Below are 27,978 nucleotides of genomic sequence, written 5' to 3'. Positions count from 1 at the left end.
AGCTCGGAGAGAGTTTCACAAGGCCAAACTTCCATCACTATCTCAAATTTCAGTCAACGACGGTAGTGTCGCTGACTGAAATTCGAGGTACTGATTCCAAGGGCAGGATAAGTAAATAGATTTAGTTTGTAGCCTCTTCTACAATTTACTGTAATAAAAATAATAAAAATAAAAATAAAACTCGAGAGATATTAATAAAAGTCGACTATTACCGACAAATAACTCTATCCAGGTAATGATAGAAGTTAATCAACGTCAAATCATTTTATTATATAGTAGTACATTATTATTTAAGTTTAATCAAACGACTTGTCGCATGTCAGTATATATTTTAAAATAGTTTCTTCTATATTTTCAGTGATTCAATTTATCATCGATTGATATAGGCGTTTGTTTTATCACAATGGTTAAATGTACTTTTAATAGCATGTAAAAATATGGAGTACAAAAATATAATAATATTGCAGAGGATCTATCTCATGGCAGACACTTACACTAAATATATTAGAAGTAGAATTAGATTATAAAAAATAATATCGCGGCAATGACTTTAAATACAGTACAAAAATACGAATCATTAGACGCGTATTATGTATAATATCACAACATGATAACACTTAAAAAAAGACTGTGAAGTCTTCGAAAAAGGACAGCAATGACATTGGGCATATGGAAATATAACATTCGCCAGTAAATATTATTTTACCACTCTATATATATTTTATATCCTAAGTACGTTGAACGCAGTAAGCTGTTTTTTTACTTTGAGAAATATAACTAATAAGACAATATATCAAAATTGGTTAACGCTTTATCACGTTTTTCCATACTTGTTTGCGTAGGCCTGTTTTGCCATTTTGACCAGTTGATTGTACATATCTGGCCCGGTCTCCCTTACTAACAAAGTAAATTGGCTGTAGCTGTTTTTCAATAACATATGCGGATGATCATATTCCTGCAAAATATTTTCATCGAAATAGTGGTTCAGAAATTACGTTCATATTTTAAAACATTTTTATACTATTCTTAAATCATAACTCTGTGGGTACAAATACGTTTAAGTTTTTACAAAATGTCTTAAACATCTATATGTATATAAAATTTTGTATATGTATAAAAATTCTAAAAAATTTATTTAAGTGTAAAAAAAAGATATACTTACAGACATACGACCTTTATCCATTACCAGAATTTTGTCGCTGTCCATTATGGTATTCAGTCGATGTGCCACAGTGAGCATCGTGCATGTTGCGAATTTTTTCCTGATGGTCCGTTGAATCAACGCGTCAGTGTGTGGATCTACATTCGCGGTTGCTTCGTCCAGCATCAATATACGATTGTTTCTCAAAATAGCTCTCGCTAAGCATACCAACTGTCTTTGTCCAACACTATAATTACTACCTCTGTCCAACACACGACTTTCCAAGCCGTTTCCGTTAGTAGTGACTGTCTCTTTTAATTCAACCTAGAATACATAAAAAAAAAAGAAATTATTAAATAATATATAATGTTTTTAATTATTTACATACACTTTTAAAATTTAATTACATGAAATTTAGTACTTCGGAAATCTAATAATAATATAAATTATAAATTATTTTAAACCTCTTCAAGTGCCTCCCACAAATCCGTGTCGGGAAATTCGTTGAAAGGATCTAGATTACGTCTCAGAGTACCCGAGAACAATACAGGATCTTGGGGAATAATAGATATGTTACGTCGCAAATCCTCCAAAGCTATCAAAGCCGTATCAGCTCCGTCGATTTCAATAATTCCTTCCACTTTTGCCAATCGAAACAATGCTGATATCAACGATGATTTTCCGGCGCCTGTTCTCCCCACGATACCAACCTATGTAATAATCCAAATAAAAAAATTTAATTATATGTTATATATTATCTCTCTTTCTCTTTCTAACAAATTGTTAATATAATAATTATTGTAAGCTGTCAGTACCTTTTCTCCAGGATAAATCACTAGATTTAAACTGTTTAAGACAGGAGGGTCTTCATCCGCATAGCGCATATACACGTTTATGAATTTAATGCAACCTTGATCGGGCCAGGTTTTTGGAGCATTGGACGGTAATGCTAAAGTTTTGTCTTTTTTCTTTACGTAAGCCCCTCGATCTTTTAAATTCGGTTCTGCGGGAAGCTGAATGTATTCAAATACTCGTTCGACTGCCATCATCTGATTTGTCACTTCCGCGCTTTGTCGCATTCCCCACTGAATTAGCCCAGTCATTGACATTACCTGAGTGATGGCTAAACCAACTTCGCCACCAGTAAATGCTAAAAAATGTGTAAGTAACGATTTAATTCTACTACTAATTTTTCATACCTTGTTTAGATAATATTTTAAAACGTTAAAAACAAAAATTATACATAAAATCTATACGGCCGAAAACAATTCCGTTCTAAATTAAATAGTACTTACATTGATGAAGCAGCAAAAAAACGAATGTAACTATTGAAATTAACAAGAAACAGAACATATCCAATGAAAACGCAAACGCCATGCTAGTCACGATATACATGTAAATGGTAGACATGTGTGTATCTTGCAGCTTGTCGAATTCGCGTTTGAGTATGTCTTGAGCGCAATACGCTCTGATGGTCGTCAAACCGTTTAACGTGGCGTTTAGATGAGTGAATACCGGTGAGCGTGCTAAAATTAAAAAAAATGTAAGAACAAGGAATTGCCATTATTAAAGAATAATTTTTTTTTAATTAACTTAATAACTTGACCTAAATAATTTAAACCTAAAATAACCTAATTTAATAAATAACACAAAATTTAAAAAAATATAACAAAAAAACAGTAGAAATACAGAATAAAAAAAATTAATAAAAAAAAAATAAAAAATAAAAAAAAAAACAGACTTACATATTCCTTCCAACCTCTTGATGTTCTTGCTCGTTTTGAGATAAACCTTACGAATCCAGTAAAATATTCCAACGATGGAAACAACAGGTACTAAAAAAATAGGATTGACTACGCAAGTTACTATTAACGATCCAAATACCAACATGTACATCTGTCCAGAGTCCAAAATCGCTTTGGGCAACAATTCGTCGATTGCGCCCACATCTTTGGAAAATCGATTAAGTATTCTGCCGCTCGGATTAGTGTCAAAAAACCGCATTCCTGTTCGAATTAAAGCACTAAACATCATGTCGTGAAGCCGTTGACTGCATATCATGCATGTTTTATAAAAAACCACTGATCTTGTAATTCCAACGAAAAAGATGGCTAGCACGATGCCAGTATAAATGTATACATAATTCATCACCATATTGTCTTTGATAACACTGTATTCATGTGTGTTTGTCGTATTCATGTAATTTTCATCAGTTTGATTCCAGCTAACATGCTTGGCTTCATAGTTTAGCGCTTCTACATAACTTACTCTGAAAAAATTTAATTGAAATAATATACAAAGTAATGAAAATCTAAAATATATTTAATAAAAATTAATAACCTTGCAAATTTTGGAAAATAAGTAAAAAAAAGATATATAATCAATTATTATTGATATAGAAAATACTTTTTTAACCGATTTTACGATATATAAATACTCACAAGAAAGGCATAAAGTAGTCATTGAGACTGACCATGAACTGCGTGATGATGAATAAACACAGAACAGTAAAAGCCAGGTATAAATTCGCACCCGTTTGAAAGTACTTGGCAAATATAGAACCTTTAACAACTCCACGTGACGTCCCTTCAAGACCATCGTACAACATTTCGGCATCTTCTTCTTCCTCTTCATCGTCTGTGCCGCCGCTACTAACTTCTGTAGCTCGACTCTATCAAAAAAATTTTATATTTAGTAATATTAAAAAGTTTAACCATAGCTTAAATATTATTCATTGAAAATATCAATTTTTTTTTTAAATTACTCTGTTACTTGAAGAGGAAAATTGTCGCATATTTATAGGTTTTTCTACAAACGTGTCGTCGGTCGTTTCATTTTTAGTTGCTAAAAGTACTCCATATTCAGGCCGGTATTCCAATAAATATTGATATTGCGAGAAATATTTGATTTTTCCTTGCTCGATCAATATAATAGCATCTACTTCCTTTATATACTGCAGCTGATGTGTCGCTAAAATTCTTGTTTTACCGGCCAAATATCTCTGAATACATTCGTGAAATAGATGCTTGCTAACGTGTGCATCAACCTAAAATTACAAAAGCTGTTTATTAAACAATTTAATTATTTAAAAATTAATTAAAATATATAATTCCACATTATTTTCACCTAAAAATATTCAATGTGCATTACAATAAATTATTCGTATGTTATATGATTACCTACCGCGCTCAAAGGATCATCCAGCAAGTAGATGTCCGATTGCCTGTATAAAGCCCTAGCCAAGTTGATCCTAGCCTTCTGACCGCCGGATAGAGAACTGCCCCGCTCACCCACGACAGTCTGATCGCCTTGTGGAAATTGCTTAAAGTCGCGCGACAAGGCGCATGCTTTAATCACCTTTTGATATCGTTGGCGTTCGTACGGCTGCCCGAAAAGTATATTCTGTCGTACCGTAGAACCAAAGACCCAAGGTTCTTGGCTAGCGTAGCTGATACCGCCGTTAACTTTTACTTCACCTTCGGTTAAGGTGATCTCGCCTAGAATCGCAGATAGAAAGGAGCTTTTGCCATTGCCCACCATGCCAATGACGGCATATAGCTTGCCTTTTTCTATTTCGAGATTTAAATTCTCCAGGATATTTTCGGATTGTTTTTCTTCCCATTTGGCAGTAACGTTAATCATGTTAATAGCCCAGTTTGGATTGGGTATGGAATGTTTCTCTTCTGTAAAATTTGATTATAAATTAAATTTTTCATAGGTCAATTATAAAAACGTCGAAAAATATTAAATAATTTACAATTGTAACAAAACTTATTAACACATCATAAAAATTTAAAACATTATTCTAATATTTTTTACAACATTGCTTTACAAAAAAAATTTTTTTTCAAGCTCTTCAAATCTCTACCTTCAATAAAATTAGCGGTGTTATTCAAAAAGTCATTAGCACCGACCATCAAACCAATAGACTTTTTGCTGTTCTCCTCTTCTTCCTGTGGTTCCAACTGATTATCCACATCGTCATCAATGTATGGAAGATCCTGTTTGGAGATTCGCTTGGAATCTGAATTTGCATAAGAACAATATGCTTTTGATAGAACAATGTTGCTACCTTGAAACTCGTCCAGCATAAGAAACCCCTGAAGTCTACGTATGGCCACCATACATTCAGCCAGTTCGGCGACACCGCGCACAAACATGCCGGCCATGGTGTGCGCAAGAATGCTGAAGTAAGACGAAACGATAAAAATTTTGTCGGCGGTTAGGTCGCTGCCAAACATCAGCATAGAGACGAGGGTACAGTAGAGTGCCATTCGAGTTGTAAACAAATTAAAAGTCATATAAATGCCACGGATGTACGAGCTCTTGGTGACTACTCTAAGCTCGAGTTTACGCGCCAGTTCGACCATGGCGCAGAATGGCTTCTCCCACGCGTACATCTTAATCACCTGCACCCCGGAAATGATTTCGTCCATCAGCCGAACCCGCTCATCCGTCTTTATGGCGGTTTGAAGACGAAATTTCGATGACAGCTTACCGGTGTAAGCTAAGGTAAAGAAAGTAAGATTTAATTAAGAATTCTAGCAAACTAATTTATCATATAAAAAATTATTTCGAGGCAAAGAATATTTAATTTGGTTTTTTATATACGAGTAAAATAATAGTTTTAGATTTTTTATATATTTTTAAAAAAGATTTTTTGCAAAATTTAATACAAAACTCACATTGAAACGGCACGACCACAAAAACTGCGGCGATACCGATGAGACCGGCAAAGCCGACTTCCTGGTACAAAATATAAGCCACGATCAGGGTAGAAAGAGGAGCTGACCACATGTAATGAATAAGAATGGAAACATAATCGAACCTATTGACATCGTTGGCTACTAGATTAACTACTTTTCCTGGTGCTGTTTCGCCTAGGGCAGTTTTGCTGAGACGCAGAGCCTAAAAAACAAATGCAGAGACACATATCTGTTATTTAATCTCAGAACTAATACGTTGACGAATCATATTGCAGAAGAAATAATGTCAATTAAAATGGGTCACAATATTGATCTAATCTTATAAAAGTTCCAAGCTATTTATTAAGGAATTTAACAAATTAATAAAAGTAGTTTTTAATGTTTCGAAAAATTCTTCTATTTTTTTTACGTCTAAATTAATTTTTTTACTTTTCTCCTATTTATTATAAATATTTGTTTAAAAAAATTAAACGAAAAGCGTAAAGCCAGAATCTGTGTCGTTTGCTTTTTACGTATAATTTTAAATTAATTTTTATTTTTTCTTTCATTATATATTAGCCTAAATTTTTTATATATCTATTTTCAAATTACCAACCTTTCTGTACACCACAGAGCAGACGGCCACGCGAACTTTGGCACCCACGTGGTAAGCGCCGAAGATTGTTTGATTGCCGCTTATCACATACATACCAGTAGCTATGCAAATCCCAGCACCATACCACAAAGCATTTTCATACAATTCCACTGAATCTTTCCGGAAGTAACGCAAAAGGCCACCCAACATTAATGGTACACCTAATCTGTAAAATTTTGCATGTTTAATGACTTGCCAAAAAACACATTCAATATATTCTGTATCACGAAACCTAAAATATGTTTGTTTTCTCTGAAAAAATAGGTTTCTGTTCTGTCGAGTTTCATCATTTCACGTAACATGTGTGAGAGTACGATAATAACGCGGCGAGAACGGTGTGTAATATTTTCTTACAAACAAATGTAAAAGATACTTAAACGAATTCTGTGGTGTATATAAAATTAATGCTCTCTGCATAAAAAATTGCATTTTTTGGAAATAGATTTAACGTATTTTTTATAACAAATTACCTTATCACGAATTCGTTGAGAATCTGTAGGATTCCCAACATGGAATACTCCCATAAGAATGTGCGGAAAATAGTCCTCGACAAACTTGGACTGCGTTTCCATTTTTTCGAATTTTCCAGCTCGATATTCCATCGTCTACAAGTATACGCATTATCGTAATGATTATAAAAGGAATAAAAAAAAAAATATATTAACATATAATTTTTCGTGATTTATACCCACCTATCCAATCGATCTCCAAGTAGGTTTGCTCGGTCAACCTTCAAAGGATCAAATAAATCGTCTGGTTGTAAAGTCTTTTTGTATCCTGTCTTGAATAAACTAATAGTCCACCTAATACAAAGTAATTCACGTGGATTAATCACTATAACTATGTCAATTTGATATTGTCTTATCAAGTAATTAAATTACATATAATAAAAACGATCACGGTGGCATTAGAGTAACAGGCTGAGATATTAAAAGTAAGTTTATGCGAAATTGTGCTCACAAGATGATAAAGCATTTTTATCACGTTATCTTCACAAGGTGCAGTGTCAGTTTCAAAGACAAAGTAAATGTGCATGAAGATAAGAATTTACTTATAGTAAAAGTCAGCTCTACATGTGAAACAGCACATACATATACTTTGCATACTTCAATGCGGAATATTATGCCGAATTGATGGTTTATATCTCAACATTTATTTATATTGCAAATTATTGCAATTTAAAATTAGAATGTATAAATGTTTACTTTTTAAAACGTTAATATCATATATGAAACTTGAAATTAAGACTTAATTTCATTGGGGAGCCCAAAACAATAAATAAAAATGAATTATGCAAAACAATTACAGTTATATGTATAGATAGGCGGCCTTTTAAGTATTCGTAACAATATGGAGCTTCATTGAATGCAAATAAATAGCAAATGAGATGTATAACAGTAATTAAAAGAAGAAGTTGAAGCTTCGGTTAGTTCATTCAATGGCTAATTAGTCCAGTTATCGTCAAATCTTTACATATAATACAAAGTTATAAATTCAAATATTCAACATTTTAATATCCAAGACAGACGCCTCCCGTTTACGGAAAACGGGAAGATCGAGTTTTGTCGAAAAATCTTACGATTCGTAAAAAAAAAAAAGGCACGACTCACCACCAAAATAACACTGACACGATGTTCGCCTTCTCTCGCGGGTTCGGCTTCAATCTGGTTTTCGTTGAATCCATTGATAATTATGTCCGATATTAACACATCACAAGATGTCAATTTTACGATTGAAGTCGATTGATTAATTTATCAGCAATTATCAACACTTAAACGCTTTCGTTTGACACGAAATAATCGCCTTTTTTCATTATTTTAACAATTTATAATATTAATAATTTTATGTAATTATTGTCAAAAATTATCGACAATATAAATAATTTTCTTTTAACACGTATAAATTGAAAGCCATCTGATATATTAATGATCTTTTGCGTAATATATCATAATACTGCCACTTCTCGCGAATTAATCGGTGAAAATCTTATCGCGAATTCTCAATGAAATCCTCTGGAAAATGAAATAGGATATCGGTCTCGCTAATGCTCCTGCGAACATCTGTTTCTTCTTGAGATTTATCTTCGCATGCGAGTGTCTTGCCGATTTTAGAACATCTATAAATGTAACAGTTTTTAAAAATAATTATTATTATATCTGTCGGAGATACATAATTGTACTTACATTATTAAAATTGTTATTATTTAATGAGTTATTTTAGATGCAAATAATAATGCTTAACCAGCTTAATGATTCGTCGCGATAACTTTAGAGATAATTACAACTTACTATCTTATCTCCCATCTAAGCTCATATGGTATTACACTTATTGTATCTTTTTTATATCACCGACTTTTGCACTTTATTTTTGCTTACAATGTCATCATGCAAAACCTCGAAAAAATATACTGAAATAAGAATATAAAAACGGCCAACTAACCACGACGATGTATGTTAACGTCTTCCAGTGGTTCCAGCTTCTAGCACTGCTAGCGAATAACTGTCTATCACTGAACGTTACTGAATACTGAATCGAGCACGAGCATCGAGCTAATTTAACGCTTGCATGTCTTGCATAAGAAAAATATAGCCGTATTAACGCGCCACCTGGGGAAAAAAAAACGTAGAAGGAACTAAAATGCAGATTTTCTATACAGTCGATATTAAAAAATTCTATCTTTACGACATACAAAGAAATTAACAGTTTTATACAAGATTATTTTCTAGTCAGAATTTATAATTTAGAAAGAAAAAAGATAAATTATCTTTCATTAAAAGAAATTAAATATTTTATTTCATATAATTATATGTATGTATATAACATTATCGCTATCCTTTTCTAATTTGTTTCTAAATTATAAAACTGACAAGGAATAAATTCTTTATATTTATTATAAACAACATCTGATATAAATCTTCTCAACAGATTTTTTCATATCTCTTTTCCCTTTTTTTATTTTTTTTTTTTTGGCTAATCATTCACATATAATCAATTTATATAACTAAAACAAACCACGCGCACGCTTCGCGCACGCTATTTTTCATTATTTATATTTTAATATATATTATTGTATTATCTTTTTATCCTTTTCTTTTATTTTTATTGTTTGAGCGAGTGGCGCATTACTTTCGTTTTAAAGTTACAATAAGTACATATTTATGTATAATATTTAACAGTGCACTTTACAACAGGGTTGAAATTATTTTATAATTCAGCGCAACACTAAGTATTTGGCCGTGAAAAAATGGCAATGTTTCAAACATGAAGAGTTAACCACAAAATAGATGTAAAGATGATTCCAAATATAATTTCTATGACATATGAAATATGTAAAAGTAACTATTTACAAAATTGTATATAATATAAATTTATATATAGTTTGTTTTATAAACTTACTTTTACGATTCTAATGTAGTCAATGAGGTATAAACGTATATCCTACTACAATATTAAGTGATTATTAATAAATAATATATTATATACATGTATGTAAATAATATATTATATATTAATAAGATACCAGTAAAATTAGTATTATAGCAAAAATAAAATATGTACATAATATTACTAAATTGACAAAGCATAACAATAGTCTATTATACATTATATTACGATATCTTCGATAATAATTATATACGTACATTATATCACGTATGGTACTTTCTTTATTCACATATGTGTAATATATATTTTATAAATTTTTATCCTAATAGATAATGTATACATAGATTGCATTGTCAAATACAGTATACAAAAATATTGCATATCTTCTGCATTTATACACTCAATGTTATAAGAGTTATGTATATTGAAACTCAAATATTTTTTTTGCTAAATATCTAAGTAAGAGTATTCATTTGTATATAAATTAATACCGACTGCGCATGAATTTATATTCATATTAAGTGAACAGGTATAGTAAGTTTATTGTGCGTAAAAATTTCAGGTAACTTTAAATTGTAATAAACTATTTAAGACAAACCACGTCTTATCTCAATGATTCAATTCATCATCGATTAACGTATGCGTTCGCTTTATCACAAGAGTTAGGTGTAATTCATGTAATTTGTAAAAATATGGAGTCGAAAAATATATCGGTATTGCGGGGCTTATCTGGCGACAAAAACTTACGCTAAATATATTACAGTAAGATTATGAAGAATGATATTGCAATAATGACTTTAAAAATCATACAAAAATATGAATCATTAAACGCGTGTTATGCTAAATATCACAACATTATGATACTTAACGAAAGTTTGTCAAGTCTTCAATAAAAGACGACAATGATATTGGGCCTATATAATGGAAATGTAACATTCGTCTCCACACGTTATTATACACGCTCTATAAATCTTTTTCTATATCCTAAGTACGTTGAACGCAGTAAGCTCCCTTTTTAGTTTGAAAAATATAATACTAATAAAATAAGAATATATAAAAACTAATTAATGCTTCGTCACGTTTCTCCATACTTGTTCACGTAGGCCTGTTTTGCAACTTTGACCAATTGATCGTACATACCTGGCCCGGTCTCTCTAACTAACGACGTAAATTGGCTGTAGCTATTTTTCAGTAATATATGAGGGTGATCATATTCCTGTAAAATATCCCCGTCAAAATTGTTATTCAGGAATTACGTACATTTTTTTAAAACATTATTAGAATATTTTTGTCATAACTAAATGTCAATATGTTTAAGTTTTTACAAAATGTCAAACTTCGTTGTATAAAAATTAAAAAAAAATTTATTTTATTAAAAAAAAAAAAAAAAAAAAGCTATACTCACAGACATACGACCCTTATCCATCACCAGAACTTTGTCACTGTCCATTATGGTATTCAATCGATGTGCCACAGTGAGCATCGTGCATGTTGCGAATTTCTTCCTGATTGTTCGTTGAATCAACGCGTCAGTGTGTGGATCTACATTCGCGGTTGCTTCGTCCAGCATCAATATACGATTGTTTCTCAAAATAGCTCTCGCTAAGCATACCAACTGTCTTTGTCCAACACTATAATTACTACCTCTGTCAAACACACGACTTTCCAAGCCGTTTCCGTTAGTAGTGACTGCCTCTTTTAATTCAACCTAGAATACATTAAAAAATTTTTTTTTAATCATATAAAATATTTTAAATTGATTTTTAATTATTCGATGTATAAACTGTAAAAATTTATTACATGAAGTTCAGTACTCCAGAATTCTAATAATAATATAAATTATTTCAAACCTCTTCAAGCGCCTCCCACAAATCCGTATCGGGAAATTCGTTAAAAGGATCTAGATTACGTCTCAGAGTACCAGAAAATAACACAGGATCTTGGGGAATGATAGATATGTTGCGCCGCAAATCCTCCAGAGCTATCAAACCCGTGTCAGCTCCGTCGATTTCGATAACTCCGTCCACTTTTGCCAATCGGAATAATGCTGATATCAATGATGACTTTCCGGCGCCCGTTCTCCCTACAATGCCAACCTGTGTAAAAATAACATTAAAAAATATTAATAAAATTTGATAAATTACCATTCTTTTTCTCCTTTTTTTTACTGAATTATTTTCAAAGATTATTTTGGAAACTCTCTGTACCTTTTCCCCGGGAAAAATTATTATATTCAAACTTTTCAAAACAGGAGGGTCTTCATCTGCATAGCGCATATACACGTTTCTGAATGTAATGCAACCTTGATCGGGCCAGTTTTTGGGAACATTAGACGGTAATGCTAGTATTTTGTCTTTTTTCTTTATGTAAGCCCCTCGATCTTTTAAATTCGGTTCTGCGGGAAGCTGAATGTATTCGAGTACACGTTCAACAGCCATCATCTGATTTGCCACTTCCGCGCTTTGTCGCATTCCCCACTGAATTAGCCCAGTCATTACCATTACCTGAGTGATGGCTAAACCTACTTCGCCACCAGAAAATGCTGAAAAGTGTGTAAGTAACGATTTAATTCTACTACTAATTTTTCATACCTTGTTTAGATAATATTTTAAAACGTTAAAAATAAAAATTATACATAAAATCTATACGGCCGAAAACAATTCCGTTCTAAATTAAATAGTACTTACATTGATCGAGCAGCAAAAAGCTGAAAGTAACTATTGAAATGAACACAAAACAGAACACATCCAACGAAAACCCAAACGCAGTGCTAGTTACGATATACATGTAAATGGTAGACGTATGTGTATCTTGCAGCTTGTCGAATTCGCGTTTGAGTATGTCTTGAGCGCAATACGCTCTGATGGTCGTCAAACCGTTCAACGTGGCATTTAAATGAGTAAATACCGGTGAGCGTGCTAAAATTAAAAAAAAATATATAAGAACAAGAAATTGACATTATCAAAAAATTAATTTTTTGTAAATTAACTTTATAAATGACACATAATTAAAAAGAAATAACAAACAAAAAAATAACAGTTAAAATAAAAATCAAGAAAAAAAATTACTTTAAAAATAAAAAAAACATATCGCAATAGAAAAAAGTAAAAATGCAGACATACATATTCCTTCTAGTCGTTTAATGTTCTTGCTAGTTTTGAGGTAAACTTTACGAATCCAGTAGAATATTCCGGCGATGAAAACAACAGGCACCAAAAAGATAGGATTAACTATGCAAGTCACTACTAACGCTCCAACAACCATCATGTTCATTTGCCCGGCGTCCAACATTGCTTTGGGCAACAATTCGTCGATTGCGCCCATGTCTTTGGAAAAGCGATTGAGAATTCTACCGCTCGGGTTAGTGTCAAAAAATCGCATTCCTGTTCGAATTAAAGCACTAAACATCATGTCGTGAAGCCGTTGGCTGCATGTCATGCATGTTTTATAAAAAACCACTGATCTTGTGATTCCAACGAAAAAGATGGCTAGCACGATGCCAGTATAAATGTATACGTAATTCATCACCATACCATCTTCGACAACACTGTACTTATGAGTGTTTGTCGTGTTAATGTTACTTGTATCCGTCTGATTCAAATTAAAATGCTTGGCTTCGTAATTTTGCGCTTCCACAAAGTTGACTCTGAAAGAATTTAATTGAAATATACACAATAATTAAAATGTAAAATATATAAAATAAAAATTAATAATCTCGCAGATTTCGAAAAACTGAGTAAAAAAAGATATATAATAAATAATTATTTATATAAAAAATGTTTCTTTATCTGATATTATTAATATATAGATACTCACAAGAAAGATATAAAGTAGTCGTTGAGACTGACTATGAATTGCGTGATGATGAATAAAAACAGAACGGTAAAAGCCATAAATAAATTTGCACCCGTTTTAAAGAATTTAACAAATATAGGACCCTTAACAATTCCACGCGACGTCCCTTCTAGACCATCGTACATCTTTTCGGCATCTTCTTCTTCCTCTTCATCGTCTGTACCGCCGCTACTAACTTCTGGTGTTCGACTCTATCGAAAAAATTTTATATTTAATAACGTTAAAAATTTTAACTATAACTTAAATATTATTTATTGTAAATATTAAATAAAAAAAAATTACTCTGTTACTCGAAGAGGAAAATTGTCGTCGTATATTTATACTTTTTTCCAAAGACGTATCATCGATCGCTTCATTCTCAGCTGCCAAAAGAACTCCGTATTCAGAGCGATATTCCAACAAATCTTGATACTGCGAGAAGTACTTAATTTTTCCCTGTTCAAGCAGAATAATAGCATCGACTCCTTTTATATACTGTAGCTGATGTGTCGCTAAAATTCTTGTTTTACCGGCCAAATATCTCTGAATACATTCGTGAAATAGATGCTTGCTAACGTGTGCATCAACCTAAAATTACAAAAGCTGTTTATTAAACAATTTAATTATTTAAAAATTAATTAAAATATATAATTCCACATTATTTTCACCTAAAAATATTCAATGTGCATTACAATAAATTATTCGTATGTTATATGATTACCTACCGCGCTCAAAGGATCATCCAGCAAGTAGATGTCCGATTGCCTGTATAAAGCCCTAGCCAAGTTGATCCTAGCCTTCTGACCGCCGGATAGAGAACTGCCCCGCTCACCCACGACAGTCTGATCGCCTTGTGGAAATTGCTTAAAGTCGCGTGACAAGGCGCATGCTTTAATCACCTTTTGATATCGTTGGCGTTCGTACGGCTGCCCGAAAAGTATATTCTGTCGTACCGTAGAACCAAAGACCCAAGGTTCTTGGCTAGCGTAGCTGATACCGCCGTTAACTTTTACTTCACCTTCGGTTAAGGTGATCTCGCCTAGAATCGCAGATAGAAAGGAGCTTTTGCCATTGCCCACCATGCCAATGACGGCATATAGCTTGCCTTTTTCCATTTCGAGATTTAAATTCTCTAAGGTATTTTCAGATTTTTCTTCCCACTTGGCAGTAACATTTATCATGTTGACAGCCCAGTTTTTACCATGTATAGAATTTTTCTTTTCTGTAAAATTTTATTGCAAGTTAAAATTTTTAAAGATAAATTTTAAAAACATAAAAAAAAAAATATAAATAAGTAACAGAACTATTAACACATTATAAAAATTTTAACCACTGTTTAAAATTTTAAAATATTGCTTTGTCCAAAAAAAAAAAAAAAAAAAAAAAAAATCTCTTTCAAGCTTCTCGAATTTTTACCTTCAACAAAATTAGCTGTGTTTTTCAACAAATCACTGGCGACGATCATCAAACCATTAGGCTTTTTGTTGTTTTCATCCTCTCCCTGTGACTCCAATTGATTATCCAGAACGTCATCATCAATGTAAGGAAGATCCTGTTTGGAGATTCGTTTGGAATCTGAATTAACGTAGGGGGAGGACGATTTTGACAGGACAATGTTGCTACCTTGAAACTCATCAAACATAAGAAAGCCTTGAAGCCTACGTATGGCGACCATACATTCAGCCAGCTCAGCAAAACCGCGCACAAACATGCCAGCCATGGTGTGTGCAAGAATACCGAAGTAAGACGAGAGGATAAAAATTTTGTCGGCGGTCAAGTCGTAGCCAAACATGAGCATAGAGACGAGGGTGCAGTATAGTGCCATTCGAGTTGTAAACAGGTTAAAGGTCATATAAACGCCGCGGATGTACGAGCTTTTGGTGACCACTTTAAGCTCGAGTTTACGCGCCAGTTCGACCATGGCGCAGAATGGTTTCTCCCATGCGTACATCTTAATCACCTGTACCCCGGAAATGATTTCGTCCATCAGCCGAACCCGCTCATCCGTCTTTATGGCGGTTTGAAGACGAAATTTCGATGACAGCTTACCGGTGTAAGCTAAGGTAAAGAAAGTAAGATTTAATTAAGAATTCTAGCAAATTAATTTACCATATAAAAAATTGTTTCGAGGCAAAGAATATTTAATTTGATTTTTTATATGCGAGTAAAATAATAGTTTTAGATTTTTTATATATTTTTAAAAAAGGATTTTTGCAAAATTTAATACAAAACTCACATTGAAGCGGTACGACCACGAAGACTGCAGCAATACCGATGAGACCGGCATAGCCGACTTCTTGGTACAGAATATAACCCACGATAAGGGCAGAAAGAGGTGCTGACCACATATGATGAATAAAGATAGTAACAAGATCGAATCTATTGACATCGTTGGCTACTAGATTAACCACTTTTCCTGGTGCTGTTTCGCCCAGTGCAGTTTTGCTGAGACGCAGTGCCTGAAAGTCGTTACAAAAACAAATATCTGTTACATAACCTGAAAAATAATTTGTCGACGAATCAAGTTGCAGAGAAAAGAATAGGAAAGAATGTCTATTGAAGTAGGCCACAACTGTGACCTGATCCTATAAAACTTCTAGGCTATCTATTGAAGAAGTTAATAGATTAATAAAAATAGTTTTTGAATGTTTCGGAAAATTTTTCCATCTCTTATTTCTTATGTAAATTAATTTTTTACTTTTCTCTTGTTTGTTGTAAAGAATTATTCGTTTTAGAGAATTATACGAAAAGCGTGAAATCAGAATCTGTGTCGTTTGCTTTTTACGTATAATTTTAAATTAATTTTTATTTTTTCTTTCATTATATATTAGCCTAAATTTTTTATATATCTATTTTCAAATTACCAACCTTTCTGTACACCACAGAGCAGACGGCCACGCGAACTTTAGCACCCACGTGAAAAGCTCCGAAGATTGTTTGATTGCCGCTTATCACATTTATGCCGGTAGCTATGCAAATCCCAGCACCATACCACAAGGCATTTTCATACAATTCCACTGAATCTTTCCGAAAGTAGCGCAATAGACCACCCAACAGCAACGGCGTGCCTAATCTGCAAAATTTCATATATGTATATAATAATTTTTGATTTATTACTATCGGAAATAATTATTTAAAATTTTACAATTCTAATTAATAATAATAATAATAATAATAATAATAATTACATTGTTATTATATAAGAACTGGCTAAAAAACACATTCTATAAATTCTGTATCACAAATTTTTTTATAATTTGCTGTTTGTTTAAAATACGTTTCCGTTCTGTTTGAAGGTTTTTCATATCACGTAACGTGTTTGCGAGTATGATAACGCGTTAGGAAATAATATGCTATTTTTGTTTCAAAAGCAAATGTGAAAGATATTTAACGAATTTTGTAGTGCATACAAAATTAATGTTTGTTAGATGTTACCTTATCACGAATTCGTTGAGAATCTGTATCATTCCCAACATGGAATACTCCCATAAGAATGTGCGGAAAATAGTCCTCAACAAACTTGGACTGCGTTTCCATTTTTTCGAATTTTCCAGCTCGATATTCCATCGTCTACAAGTATACGCATTATCGTAATGATTATAAAAGGAATAAAAAAAAAAATATATTAACATATAATTTTTCGTGATTTATACTCACCTATCTAATCGATCTCCAAGCAGTTTTGATCGGTCGACTCTCAAGGGATCAAATAAGTCGTCCGGTTCTAAAACCTTTTTGTATCCTGTCTTGAATAAACTAATAGTCCACCTAATAAAAAGTAATTCACGTAGATTAATCGGTAGTAACTATGTCAATTTGATTTTGTCTTATCAAGTAGTTAAATTACATATAATAAAAATGATAACGATGGCATTAGAACGAAAAGCTGAGATATTAAAAGTATCTTTATGCGAAATAGTGTTGATAGCATGACAAAGCGTTTTTATCTGTTAGCTTTGTAAGATGCAGTGTCAGTTTCGAAGACAAGGTAAACTTGCGTGATGATAAGAACATATTTGAAGTAAAATTCAGCGCAAAACAGCACATACGTTTTGCAGCATCCGTACTTTAACGCGGAATATTATACCGAGTCGACGATTCGCATCTGAATATTTAGTTTTACTACAAATTATTGTAATTTAAAATTGGAGCGCGCAAATATTTACTTTTTAACAATTACAATTACATAAAAAAAACAATCTTTCAAGTATTTATAATGATATATAACTTCTTTAAATGCAGATAAAAAAAACAAATGAGATCTATAGCCGCAACTAAAAAACAAAGTTAGAGCTTTAGTTAGTTGATTCGATGGCTAATTAACTCAGTTATCGTCAAATGTACACATCTAATACAAATTTATAGATTCAAATATTCAATATTTCAACATCCAAGTCTTAGACACTTCCAGAGTTTGCGGAGGACCGGGAGAGTATCGTTGGAAGATCTGACGATCCGTGAAAAGTGGCGAGACTCACCACCAAAGTAACACAGACACGATGTTCGCCTTCTCCCGCGGATTCGGCTTCGATCTGGTTTTTGTTGAATCCATTGGTCTTTACGCGCGGCATTAACACGCCACAAACCGTCACTTCCACGATTAAAAACGATCGATTAATTTATTGGCGATTATCAACACTTAAATTTCATTCGGCGTAAAATAATTGACTTTTTTTCGCGAACCAAGTTTCTTCGCTATTTTAACAATTTATAGTATTAATAATTATGTTTAATTATTATCAAAAATTTTCAACAGTATAAAAATGTTTCTTTTAATACGTATAAATTGGAAGCCACCTGATATATTGGTAATCTCTTTGAGTAATCGTAATCGTAATCGAATTGACACCTCACATATATCGTTGTATCAGTTATATGCAAATATCGCCACTTCCCACGGATCGATCGATGCCAATCTTATCGCGATTTCTCAATGATATCCTCTTGAAATTGAAATAGGGTATCAGTCATCGATACTCGTGTGAACATCTGTTGCTCCTTGAGATTTATCTTCGAGAGTCTTGCCGATTTTAGAACGTCTATAAATTAACAATTTAAAATAAAAATAATTACTTATTACAATTTCAAAGATACATAATTGTAATTACAAAATTAAAATTGATATTGTGCAGAGTTATTTCAGATGCAAATAATGATGCTTAACCAACTTAGTAAATTTTTATAATAATTTTGGAAATAATTACAACTTACTATCTTTTCTTTTCCACTGCTACTAAAAATAACTTTTTGCAGTTCCGTCTGTTATTGCCGTTGAAGAATAATTAACGATGACTTATAAGGAGTCCTCTCTGATGAAGTGAAGATGATCAACTTGTCGATTCAGGAGACAAATGATTTGTCGGGTTTCGTCAATCTGTGTTTAAAGAAAAAGTCTGTATCATTTGCTTCCTTGTCTTATCTGACTACACGCAATTTATTTGCCTGCTGTGTCACTTTTCAAATAGCATAGAAGGTCGTGCCATCGCGACGTTATGCTATAATTGTCTGCTAAAATAACCAAGTTGACATGCACGCTTACCATTAAATCAATATCAACCAGCTAGCTATCTTCTTATTTTTATTATATGGTAATTTAAAGGCAAACAAAAAAAAAAAATAAAAATTAAAATTAAAGAAATAAAATTAATTTCAAAAATAAGAATTTTAAAACAGCAAACTAGAGTTAACACATTAGAGTCGACAATTACGTATTGTGCGATTTAGACCCTATGTTCTTATATTATTTGAAAAGTGACACGACAATTGATATTTTACACGACATGTGTTATCAAAGTTGAAAACTGATAATTATTCAACTTGATTAATAATTTATTTTACTTTAACAACTTATACATATAGCGAAATATACGTAAAAGTGCCATTATCAAAGTTTTTCCGATTTGTATAAATTGCCATTTCTAATGCAAAATAAAAACTTGTATTTTACTACAACAGTATTGCTTTATAGGGAAAACCATTCAACTCTTTGACGCTCCAGGAAAATACAGAGTTTATCGGTCGATGACCGAAGATGATTTACGTACTTTACGCATGAGAAATAATAACATCAATAAAATATACATGCATAATAGATACAGGATTTCAGAATTCCCTGACTAAAAGAAAAAGTAAAGTAACGGTTGTTTCACCGAAAAGTGTTGGCTACCGTAAAGACATTTAAATTAAGTAACAAAATGTTTACTAAAAAAAAAAAAAGAAATTATAAGATTGGTTCTATGATCCTTATACGGCATACGTGGCATCAATAATACAATTGCTGTAATTGATGCATTTAAATTCTCAAGTGAACAAGATAATTTATGAGATATTTAATAAAACTGCTGTAGTTTTTTTTATACAATCTAAAATACGAAAAAATGCCTGGTAAAACGTTTTTATTCACTATCCAAAAAAACTATCGCCATCCTCATGTTGTTACACGTTATCCTCAAGTGTTATCGAAATATGAACAAAAGGTACATATGCGTGTATACGTGTATGTGTGTGTGTGTGATAACAGAATGATAAGATTCGTCGCATGACCCAAGTCATTGCAGGGTAATTATCCGAATAATTAAAATTGTAATGTAGAAATATATTGACGTTCACATTGTTTGACCGTTAAGCTTGTGCCAGACTTTAGAATAAATTTCGTGCAAAGTTTAACTTTATTTCACTTTTTAAACTCTGAAATACGATTTGATTTAATTAAAACGATAGTAATTTGTAATTATTGCGTTAATTTTATTCCTCCGACGTAAAACTGACGAGAATTAAAAGTTTGTTCGTCACGGCTGTTGAACCAAACCGTTTTATATTAAAAGTGCACCACCAAGGGCATCGAATTTGTAACAAATGCAAGGAGACCTTACATATACGCTTTACACTGACAATGAGATTACGTGTAACAATTCATGTCACGGCGTTCTTTACGTGCTGTTACAAAACCCGAAATGATGAGACAAGGAAATAATTTACCGATAAGAAATTACTTCAATATGTCAGTCGTTTTGTAATAAGCAATGTGTACTGAAGAAGTAAACAGGTGCGAGAAAAAGAAACCCTGTTACGCATCCATTTTAATTAACGCGTAACGACATATTGACAAACAATTTGTGATTACAAAGAGCCGTTGTCGTCGAGCGCGTGAAATGTTGCAACTTGGCGCAAGTTACAATGCGCGTTATGCAAATCGGATTAACGCGTGTGTCAAGGCAAAATGGCAGAAAGTTTCCTAGAAACTCGCAAATGTCCCCCCGCTTGTCTGATAAGAGTCTACGCATATCGTGAATAACGCGGATCGTTTATGAGCAGGCTTTTATGCGTGTCCAGATAGTGGAAATCACGCTGACCATCACGTCATCAAGGCGAACGAGAGCATATCTTCTAATATAATTTTGCATATTTTAGTTTCTTTTACAATGATTACTGAACAAACTATACTAAAAGACAAATTTATGCAAAAAAAAAAAAAAAAAATGCAATAAAATTCCGATTAGCTATGCTGTAACAATAACCCGGAGTCGGAAGTAGAAGTGTACCTTCCACTTCTTCAATTTTTTTATCGAAAAATAATGTTTCCTCGTCTAACGATCAATACCAGTTATTGTTACTGCAAATATTTTATCTGCTACGTACAGAAGTGACAATTAATCCAGGCGTAAGAGCATTCCCGGAGTTAAGTCTGAGGCTGAACTCAAGTGGAGTTTACGGAAGAGCAACCGACAGCACGCGTGTGTCGAGCTTGGCTATGTGTGCTAGATTAATGGTTAAAGAAAGAGTAATTGCCGGCCGCGAACCGGAGTAGGAACGGAGTTATGCAATACGGTGATTTTCTCAATATAACCGCGGTACGCAGAATCGTTTACCAGGCAGAGCCTGGTAATCAAGTGGACTCTGTTGTGATCTGGGAATCCCCTGAAGCGTATGCTTTTTCAATAATATTAATCTCAGTTTCACTTTCTACTTCTTATTTTATTTTTTCCACTAATTCCTGCAATTAAAAAAAAAAAAAAAAAATTGTTTACCAAGTTAAATTGAGATCAAAATTAATTAATAATAACGATTACTAGTCGCGGTTAAAATAATCGCTGATCACAAAAATTATGCATACAAAAGAAATGTAAGTAAACGAACATTGAAAAATTAAAACTGGACACCTAAAATGAAAAACAAGCAATTAATATTGATGATTTTAGATCCAGCAGAATGAATGATCTTCTTTAATAAAGTATTAATTACCGTGAAAAGATCGTCGTATACATGAATCTACATTTTTTAAAGAGGAACTATTGGTAACGGAATGACTCGTGGGAAAGTTCTACGATGATGGAGCTGTTTCAACGTTCGAATAAGTCGTTCAATCCACATCGTTTAAGCCGCATAATTACACTTGTATATTTGATACTTCGAATGTAAAGTGAGATGTAAATAAACACAGTGAGTAGCAAATAAGACGAGAAACGTTGGTGGAACCACGTCGACAAAATATACCAGTATTAATTTTCAAAACAACTTCTTATATGTCTAAAATATTAATTTGATATGTGAAATTTATCACTGAATATTCTTCGAAAAGATGTTGCAAATTTAAATTATGTTTCGCCGTATCAGAGTAAAGATATCATAGTCTTTATTAATATATCGCTGTTAGAATCGAATACTCTTTGTCGTAGCGTCACTGAAAAGCCAATTAAGAAATAATTGAATGCATCCAGACAAAGACGCGTTGTGTGTTAATAATACTTCACTAAGACCTAACTCGTGAGACGTCGGGTCAATTGTTTGGTAGCGCGAAATCTTCCCTATAACATACACTCTGATTATATTTCATTGCGCTTCGTGCAATTCTGCGAATCTCTGGAGCAAAGAATACACGATTTTTCTATTTAAAACGGTCTTCTAAATTAGAATTCAAAAAATCATCTTTCTCGTTTGTATATTTGAGCAGAATGCGAAGATTTCGAAAATGTTGGCATTCTCGCAAGAACGTGGGATATTCAAGAATCATGACAATCCTATTCGTTGTCATGAATTGTTTTTTGCGTCTAGGAATCGTGACAAATATTACAAGAGGAAATATACCGATAATTTAAATTACGGATGCGTGAAAAGAAATTAAATGATGGGCGGAAAGGCAGCCCGGAGATAGGCAGAACGTACACGTAACGCATCGTAAACACTAGCATATCGACATTTAGAAGTGATCACATGCGAATTCAACGTGTGAAGGACACTGTCTTTTAGTCGGCTATGTAACAGACAACAAAAATCTCGAATAATTACAACGAACAAGTTCCTAAAACCCACAGTTTCGAAAATCCTTAACATTTCAAAGATACAGTTCTTTTCTTTCGTAATACTTCACGTTATTATTTTAATTCGTATTTTAAGTAATATTGAAACTATTTTCATACAATTAAAAATAATTTAAAAAACAATTCAAATCTCTTCTAATACTCGTTTCTAAAATTCAAGTTAAAATATGTAATATAAGATAATAGAAATTTTATTATTAGATGTATTGACACAAATGCTTGAGATAGCAAATATTACCTCATTAAACAAAAAGAAAAAAAAAACTAAATAATTAAACTTAAAAATAATATAGAATATATATGTATATATTTCACGTATATCACAGAAAGTTGTTTTAAAATAAATTTTTTATACTAAATGTCTAAAATCACAAAGTTTAAATGTGATCAATTTTTCAAAGTTCATTGACTGCATATGTACATATCGATTTGCATGTAATTTTAATTTAATTTGAAACATTGAATCTAAAGATCAAAGTGTTCTTGTTAACAAAAAGAAAATTCGGTATCAATACAACGCAAGTATTCTTTGTTCCAATTATATTTGTGTTCACCGCGCGGAGTATTTTAAGTCACTCGGTAGACGATGACGCATATTGAGACGCATCGTAACGAGAGTGATCATTTGCAAAGTGACTTGACTTGTGATATAACTCTGATATGACGTGAAATACATGAGGAGCAGAAGATATTCAACAGAGACAAGTTGCGCTCGATTAATGATTGTGCGTGCCAACATAATTAATATACCAAAAGTTTCAAAAGTACATACAGTGCATCGCTTTCTTACCCAAGAGTATTATTTTTTAAAATAGTTTGAGATAAATCTCTCCAAAAGTTCTGAATAACAAAAAATAAAAAAAAATTAATGTTTAAAAAGATACTTGAACCTGACCAATAAAGATGTTTGCTTTCTATTAAAACTCTTGTTTGAAGTGAGGTTATTTCGTTTATAAAAATTAATTTAAACTGCTAAACATTATAAGAATTAACGTTATAAAATTTATATTAATTTTAATTAACTAATATTAAATAGAGCAGTAGTTAAGAAATAAATATATAGATTATCTGCTATATTTTGTTCTATTTATTACAACTGTATGCAACGCGTATCGTTAAAGCGAATTATCCCACGCTCATAGAAGAGAAACGCCGCAGTACGGCAATAAACGACAAAACTATTTTTGGCAGACACCCGTGCAGATCGAGGCTTAATCGAAACTCGCCGCATTATCCTTAAATATCTCAAATATTAAGCATCACAGGCAGTTGTTCGACCGGTCGAACCCTCCCATTTAAGCTTATGTTGTACTTACTATACTGTATCCTTTCTATAAAACCGAATTTTTCACCTTGCTTCTGCTCACAAATTCATCACGCACAATCTTGCACACATACACTCACAACAGTGTCAGGACCAGGGAAGAGAACAAGTAGCCGCGACGACGTCTGCGCGAACACTGAATCGACTGACTTCGCTGCTTCACATTGAGCGTCGCGCCGTTCTCTACATCACGTGACGTATAATCGTCGGCAATCGCTCGACCAAAAAAACCAGGGGGATGCTTCTAACAATCGCAATTGAACAATCTGAAAGGGGAGAAAAAACCCTTTTATTGGGATCTCGGGAGTGACTGGGATTCGCAGGAAATTTTAATACTCTCAAATAAAAAAAAAATTATATACATTTAATCTTCATAATATATGTATAGAGCTGAGGATTATTCTTTCTTTTCTTTTCTTTTAATGTTTCAATAATACTTTCATCAGCATTTTGTATAATATATAACAATTGATCTTCTAATATTGGCTAGAATTTTCATAATTTAAAAAAGTCACAACCAGCCAATTATTTCGTGTGCTATCTAACATACATTAGAATCGGATACAGAGGAAACGTAATAATTAAGTTGTGATACATATTAATGGATTGCAATGTAGATAATCTTAATAATTAATTTTTACTTACGTTATTGTATTAAAAATAGTTCATTGTAGATCACAATTTACATCATGCAAAGTTCATCATTTAATTATTTAAATAAGCTTGAATTTAACTTTCGAGCAAATACATTTCGTAGAGTCTTCGATGTTGTTCGTTATCAAAATTCGGAATAAAATTAATTTCTATTATTTCCTTAAAACCTTCCTCCAAAGTTGGCGGCACATAATTTTTTCTGTAAACAGAATATAATTAATTTTGATTAATATTACTAAAAATAAATAATATTAAAATAACTAATAATAAAACAATACCCAAAATTTTGTTCTTGTCGAGACCGAACTAACTTACCTATTTTAAACATTTGACGTGATTATTTAAATTTTACTATTTCAATAATGAACAAACGGATAATACTGTTCCGATAAAAAAAAAAAAAAAAAAAAAAAACTTAAAAGATATAAAATATTATAAAATACATATCAGTAAATGTACAGAATGTCCGGTTGTCTCGATAAGTTATATCTATTCCCGAAAAAATGTCCGTTTACTATGGAACATCTTGTATTCGAGTATATGTATATAAAATTCACTTACACGTAAGAATTTATAATAATCTCATTGATTGGAATGTGACTTGGATCAGTTAACTCGCGAAACTGTAATAAAATAATAAAATTTAGTTTGTTTTTCGAAACATTTCATTTCATACAGAGTCTTCACAGAAAAATTTATTAAATTTTGATTACCTTATTATTGTGTTTTGCGTGCTCTATACTTGTCGTCATAACAAAACATCTAACTGGAATGTTATACTTTTTAGCAATTTCTATATATCTTTGTCTCGAAGCTGGGTCAGGATTAGTATTATCTACAACTATACTTTTTCCTTGATTCAAGCATTGCTGAACTGTGGCAGTACACTTCTGCCAGCTGCCTAAAGTATCTCTGTTAACATATTGATATTCTTTTAAATAATTCTTTGCAAAATATGATTTTCCAGAACCTGGACTGCCAACCATAAGCACCACCTTTCAATGAAAGAATATTATCTTATTTTAAACTGTCAACATTTAGATTTTCCTAAAAAAATGTATATAGAAAAGTTAATATTAAAAATTTTAATTGCATACTTCTTGCTGTTTCAATGTTAATTCCGCGTTTACAGGTTTGCTTATGTCGCTAGTTTGTGACAGACTTTTAGGATTAAATTTGGGTAACTCATAAGGCGCCGCTTTATGATTTAAAAAATGTTCCTCAGGCGTCTGAAATTTTATGTTCACATTCAACGCCATTAATCGATCCGCACTAGAATGATCTTTCTTTTTTCCTAAAGTCCAGTTTTTTGGCCGTCCAGCAGCATCACCAACGTAGAACGAATTAACTTTATCAATTACAATCCCTCCATTCTTCTACAGTTATATATATATATATATGTATATGAATATAATTAAAATAAAAATTAGATAATATATTATATGTTATTTTAAATATATAAAATTATTTTATGTACCTCTTTTTCCAGTAATTCCCACATACCAATTGCTGGCTTTCTATAAATACTACTTCCAACAGCAATATAAACCTAAAAAAGTATACTCAGTATGCTATGTATGTAAAAACGTTATGATTTTTAGCAAAATTATAATTGATTATATCATACTTGAATAGGTACTCCAATTCTCTGTACAATTTTCTCAATCTTGAACTTAAAATCTTTAATTTTAACTTTTCCCTTGCTAAGACCTGCCTGATTTGTGAAGATCACTATCTTATATTCATTGTTATAAAGCTCCTTCAATTTTCCAGGTATAACTGGGTAAAGTAACTGCCAATCGCTACAATCTTTTGGAAATACCAAACCAGATTTAGTCTTTATTAAAGTACCATCCATATCATATGCAGCAACCTAAAAACAATATTTTTTTATCAGGGTGTTTTACTTATATTAATATTATTTAAACTTATATTAAATAAAACTTATAATTAATAACACAAACTACCTTTGTTTGGTTTTGAACAGATAATGATGTATAAATTAACACTTTTCCTTTATCAATACTTTCCCACTTTTCAGTTGTACTTGTGGTTTCATCACTCTGTTCAGAGGATGTGCCAGAACCGGTATTAGGTTTTCTCTGACTAGAATGTATCCCATTCGACGACAATCTCTCATCTTCTTCTTTATTATCAGGAGAATTTTCTAATTTTAACATTTTTGTCCTATTATCAGTCTCTTCTGTTTCTGATTCATATGATCTCTTTCTCAGTACAGAATTTTTCTCACTTGGCGGTGGATTAAACTCAATTTCATAGGCATGCTTGCCATAGAGCAACTCTAACCTATCATTATGCTTGGCTACAAATCTTACATCTTTTTTAGTTTTAAAACCATTGAAGCCACAGGCATGTGAGCCAAGCTGCTGAACTGTGACAATAGCCTCCACATAGTTTGCACATAGACGAGCTGTTAAAAATATATTACTGATTATTTATTTGTGTACACAATTGGCAAATGCAACCTTTACGTATCAATTCAATAGAATTTATCAAGAATCTTTTAGATTCTTGAAAAGATCAAGCATCACTCGATGTTTTTATTACTGTATATGTCAACATTTCGTCATTATAAAACTTTCTCTTGCACAAACGAAGATGAAAGTTCACGTATTACATGCAAAAGACTCTGATCTTCGTTTGTAAATAACTGCGGAAAAAGATCAGTGTCTCGCGAATATACGACCTTGTTGCCGCGAGCATTTCACATCTGTAATGCCAGTTTCCAAAGAGCGGCCTACGAAAATTGGAGTGTTGTCTGGTAGATAAATATTCGTCGGAGTTGCCTCTAGGCTACGTAAATAACAGCTTGTGACAGACATGCTCACTGTAAGAGTAACGGACGAACAATGAAATCCAAGCTGAAAAAAATTCGAGAATTATTCAACATGAATTACTGCGCATGCGGTCGATAAGGACGACCTCTACGGTTTAATTCGTATAGGCAAAGGTGTTTTTTTTTT

At 32.3% G+C, this 27,978-nt stretch overlaps 3 protein-coding genes across 5 annotated transcripts; all 3 read right to left on the bottom strand.

The window, feature by feature from the left end:
* Positions 1–389: 389 nt before the first annotated feature.
* LOC139109966 (ATP-binding cassette sub-family C member 4-like) lies at positions 390–9,049 on the bottom strand. 2 transcript variants are annotated; one of them, XM_070669418.1, is made up of 16 exons: positions 8,921–9,049; positions 8,092–8,597; positions 7,174–7,284; positions 6,952–7,086; positions 6,443–6,647; positions 5,827–6,049; positions 5,010–5,648; positions 4,325–4,824; positions 3,906–4,187; positions 3,583–3,812; positions 2,887–3,410; positions 2,437–2,667; positions 1,957–2,291; positions 1,606–1,851; positions 1,163–1,465; positions 390–955 (listed from the first exon to the last, which is right to left on the bottom strand). In XM_070669418.1, exons 2-16 carry the CDS (start codon positions 8,163–8,165, stop codon positions 815–817), a joined length of 4,179 nt encoding a protein of 1,392 aa, XP_070525519.1. In that variant the 5' UTR covers positions 8,166–8,597; positions 8,921–9,049; the 3' UTR covers positions 390–814. The 2 variants fall into 2 exon arrangements, with proteins under 2 accessions (XP_070525519.1, XP_070525520.1); XM_070669419.1 differs by lacking the exon at positions 2,437–2,667.
* A 1,843-nt stretch (positions 9,050–10,892) lies between these two features.
* Positions 10,893–24,471, bottom strand: LOC139109965 (ATP-binding cassette sub-family C member 4-like). Its single transcript, XM_070669417.1, has 17 exons — positions 24,333–24,471; positions 18,911–19,073; positions 18,178–18,738; positions 17,357–17,467; positions 17,135–17,269; positions 16,568–16,772; positions 15,936–16,158; positions 15,116–15,757; positions 14,425–14,921; positions 14,003–14,287; positions 13,682–13,911; positions 12,988–13,511; positions 12,553–12,783; positions 12,073–12,407; positions 11,716–11,961; positions 11,271–11,573; positions 10,893–11,081 (listed from the first exon to the last, which is right to left on the bottom strand). Exons 3-17 carry the CDS (start codon positions 18,249–18,251, stop codon positions 10,941–10,943), a joined length of 4,182 nt encoding a protein of 1,393 aa, XP_070525518.1. The 5' UTR covers positions 18,252–18,738; positions 18,911–19,073; positions 24,333–24,471; the 3' UTR covers positions 10,893–10,940.
* On the bottom strand, positions 20,335–27,972 carry Pnkp (Polynucleotide kinase 3'-phosphatase). Of its 2 annotated transcripts, XR_011546925.1 has the most exons (9): positions 27,702–27,972; positions 26,962–27,425; positions 26,622–26,867; positions 26,472–26,543; positions 26,092–26,370; positions 25,708–25,989; positions 25,556–25,617; positions 24,986–25,193; positions 20,335–24,606 (listed from the first exon to the last, which is right to left on the bottom strand). XR_011546925.1 is itself a non-coding variant. In XM_070669451.1 (8 exons), exons 1-8 carry the CDS (start codon positions 27,835–27,837, stop codon positions 25,070–25,072), a joined length of 1,665 nt encoding a protein of 554 aa, XP_070525552.1. In that variant the 5' UTR covers positions 27,838–27,972; the 3' UTR covers positions 24,695–25,069. The 2 variants fall into 2 exon arrangements, 1 of the variants encoding a protein (XP_070525552.1); XM_070669451.1 differs by lacking the exon at positions 20,335–24,606 and having other exon boundaries at positions 24,695–25,193.
* Positions 27,973–27,978: the final 6 nt, after the last annotated feature.

This window comes from Cardiocondyla obscurior, linkage group LG19 (assembly GCF_019399895.1).
Source record: "Cardiocondyla obscurior isolate alpha-2009 linkage group LG19, Cobs3.1, whole genome shotgun sequence".
NCBI classification, from domain to species: Eukaryota; Metazoa; Arthropoda; class Insecta; order Hymenoptera; family Formicidae; genus Cardiocondyla; species Cardiocondyla obscurior.
Note: the sequence above shows the minus strand (reverse complement) of the source record. Positions and strands in the feature narration are given on the sequence as shown.

What these genes read in the sequence shown, in the direction of transcription:
- LOC139109965 (XM_070669417.1), bottom strand. Translation starts at nt 18,251, where the DNA reads ATGGATTCAACAAAAACCAGATCGAAGCCGAATCCGCGGGAGAAGGCG. An exon ending in CGTGGTCGTACCGCTTCAAT is followed by an intron (nt 15,758 to 15,935) that starts GTGAGTTTTGTA and finishes TCTTTACCTTAG; the next exon opens with CTTACACCGGTAAGCTGTCA. An exon ending in TAATTTTTCCCGGGGAAAAG is followed by an intron (nt 11,962 to 12,072) that starts GTACAGAGAGTT and finishes ATTTTTACACAG; the next exon opens with GTTGGCATTGTAGGGAGAAC.
- LOC139109966 (XM_070669418.1), bottom strand. Translation starts at nt 8,165, where the DNA reads ATGGATTCAACGAAAACCAGATTGAAGCCGAACCCGCGAGAGAAGGCG. An exon ending in GCTCTGTGGTGTACAGAAAG is followed by an intron (nt 6,050 to 6,442) that starts GTTGGTAATTTG and finishes TTTGTTTTTTAG; the next exon opens with GCTCTGCGTCTCAGCAAAAC. An exon ending in CACCGCTAATTTTATTGAAG is followed by an intron (nt 4,825 to 5,009) that starts GTAGAGATTTGA and finishes CAAATTTTACAG; the next exon opens with AAGAGAAACATTCCATACCC.
- Pnkp (XM_070669451.1), bottom strand. Translation starts at nt 27,837, where the DNA reads ATGTCTGTCACAAGCTGTTATTTACGTAGCCTAGAGGCAACTCCGACG. An exon ending in GAATTGGAGTACCTATTCAA is followed by an intron (nt 26,544 to 26,621) that starts GTATGATATAAT and finishes ATACTTTTTTAG; the next exon opens with GTTTATATTGCTGTTGGAAG. An exon ending in ACGCAAAACACAATAATAAG is followed by an intron (nt 25,618 to 25,707) that starts GTAATCAAAATT and finishes ATTTTATTACAG; the next exon opens with TTTCGCGAGTTAACTGATCC.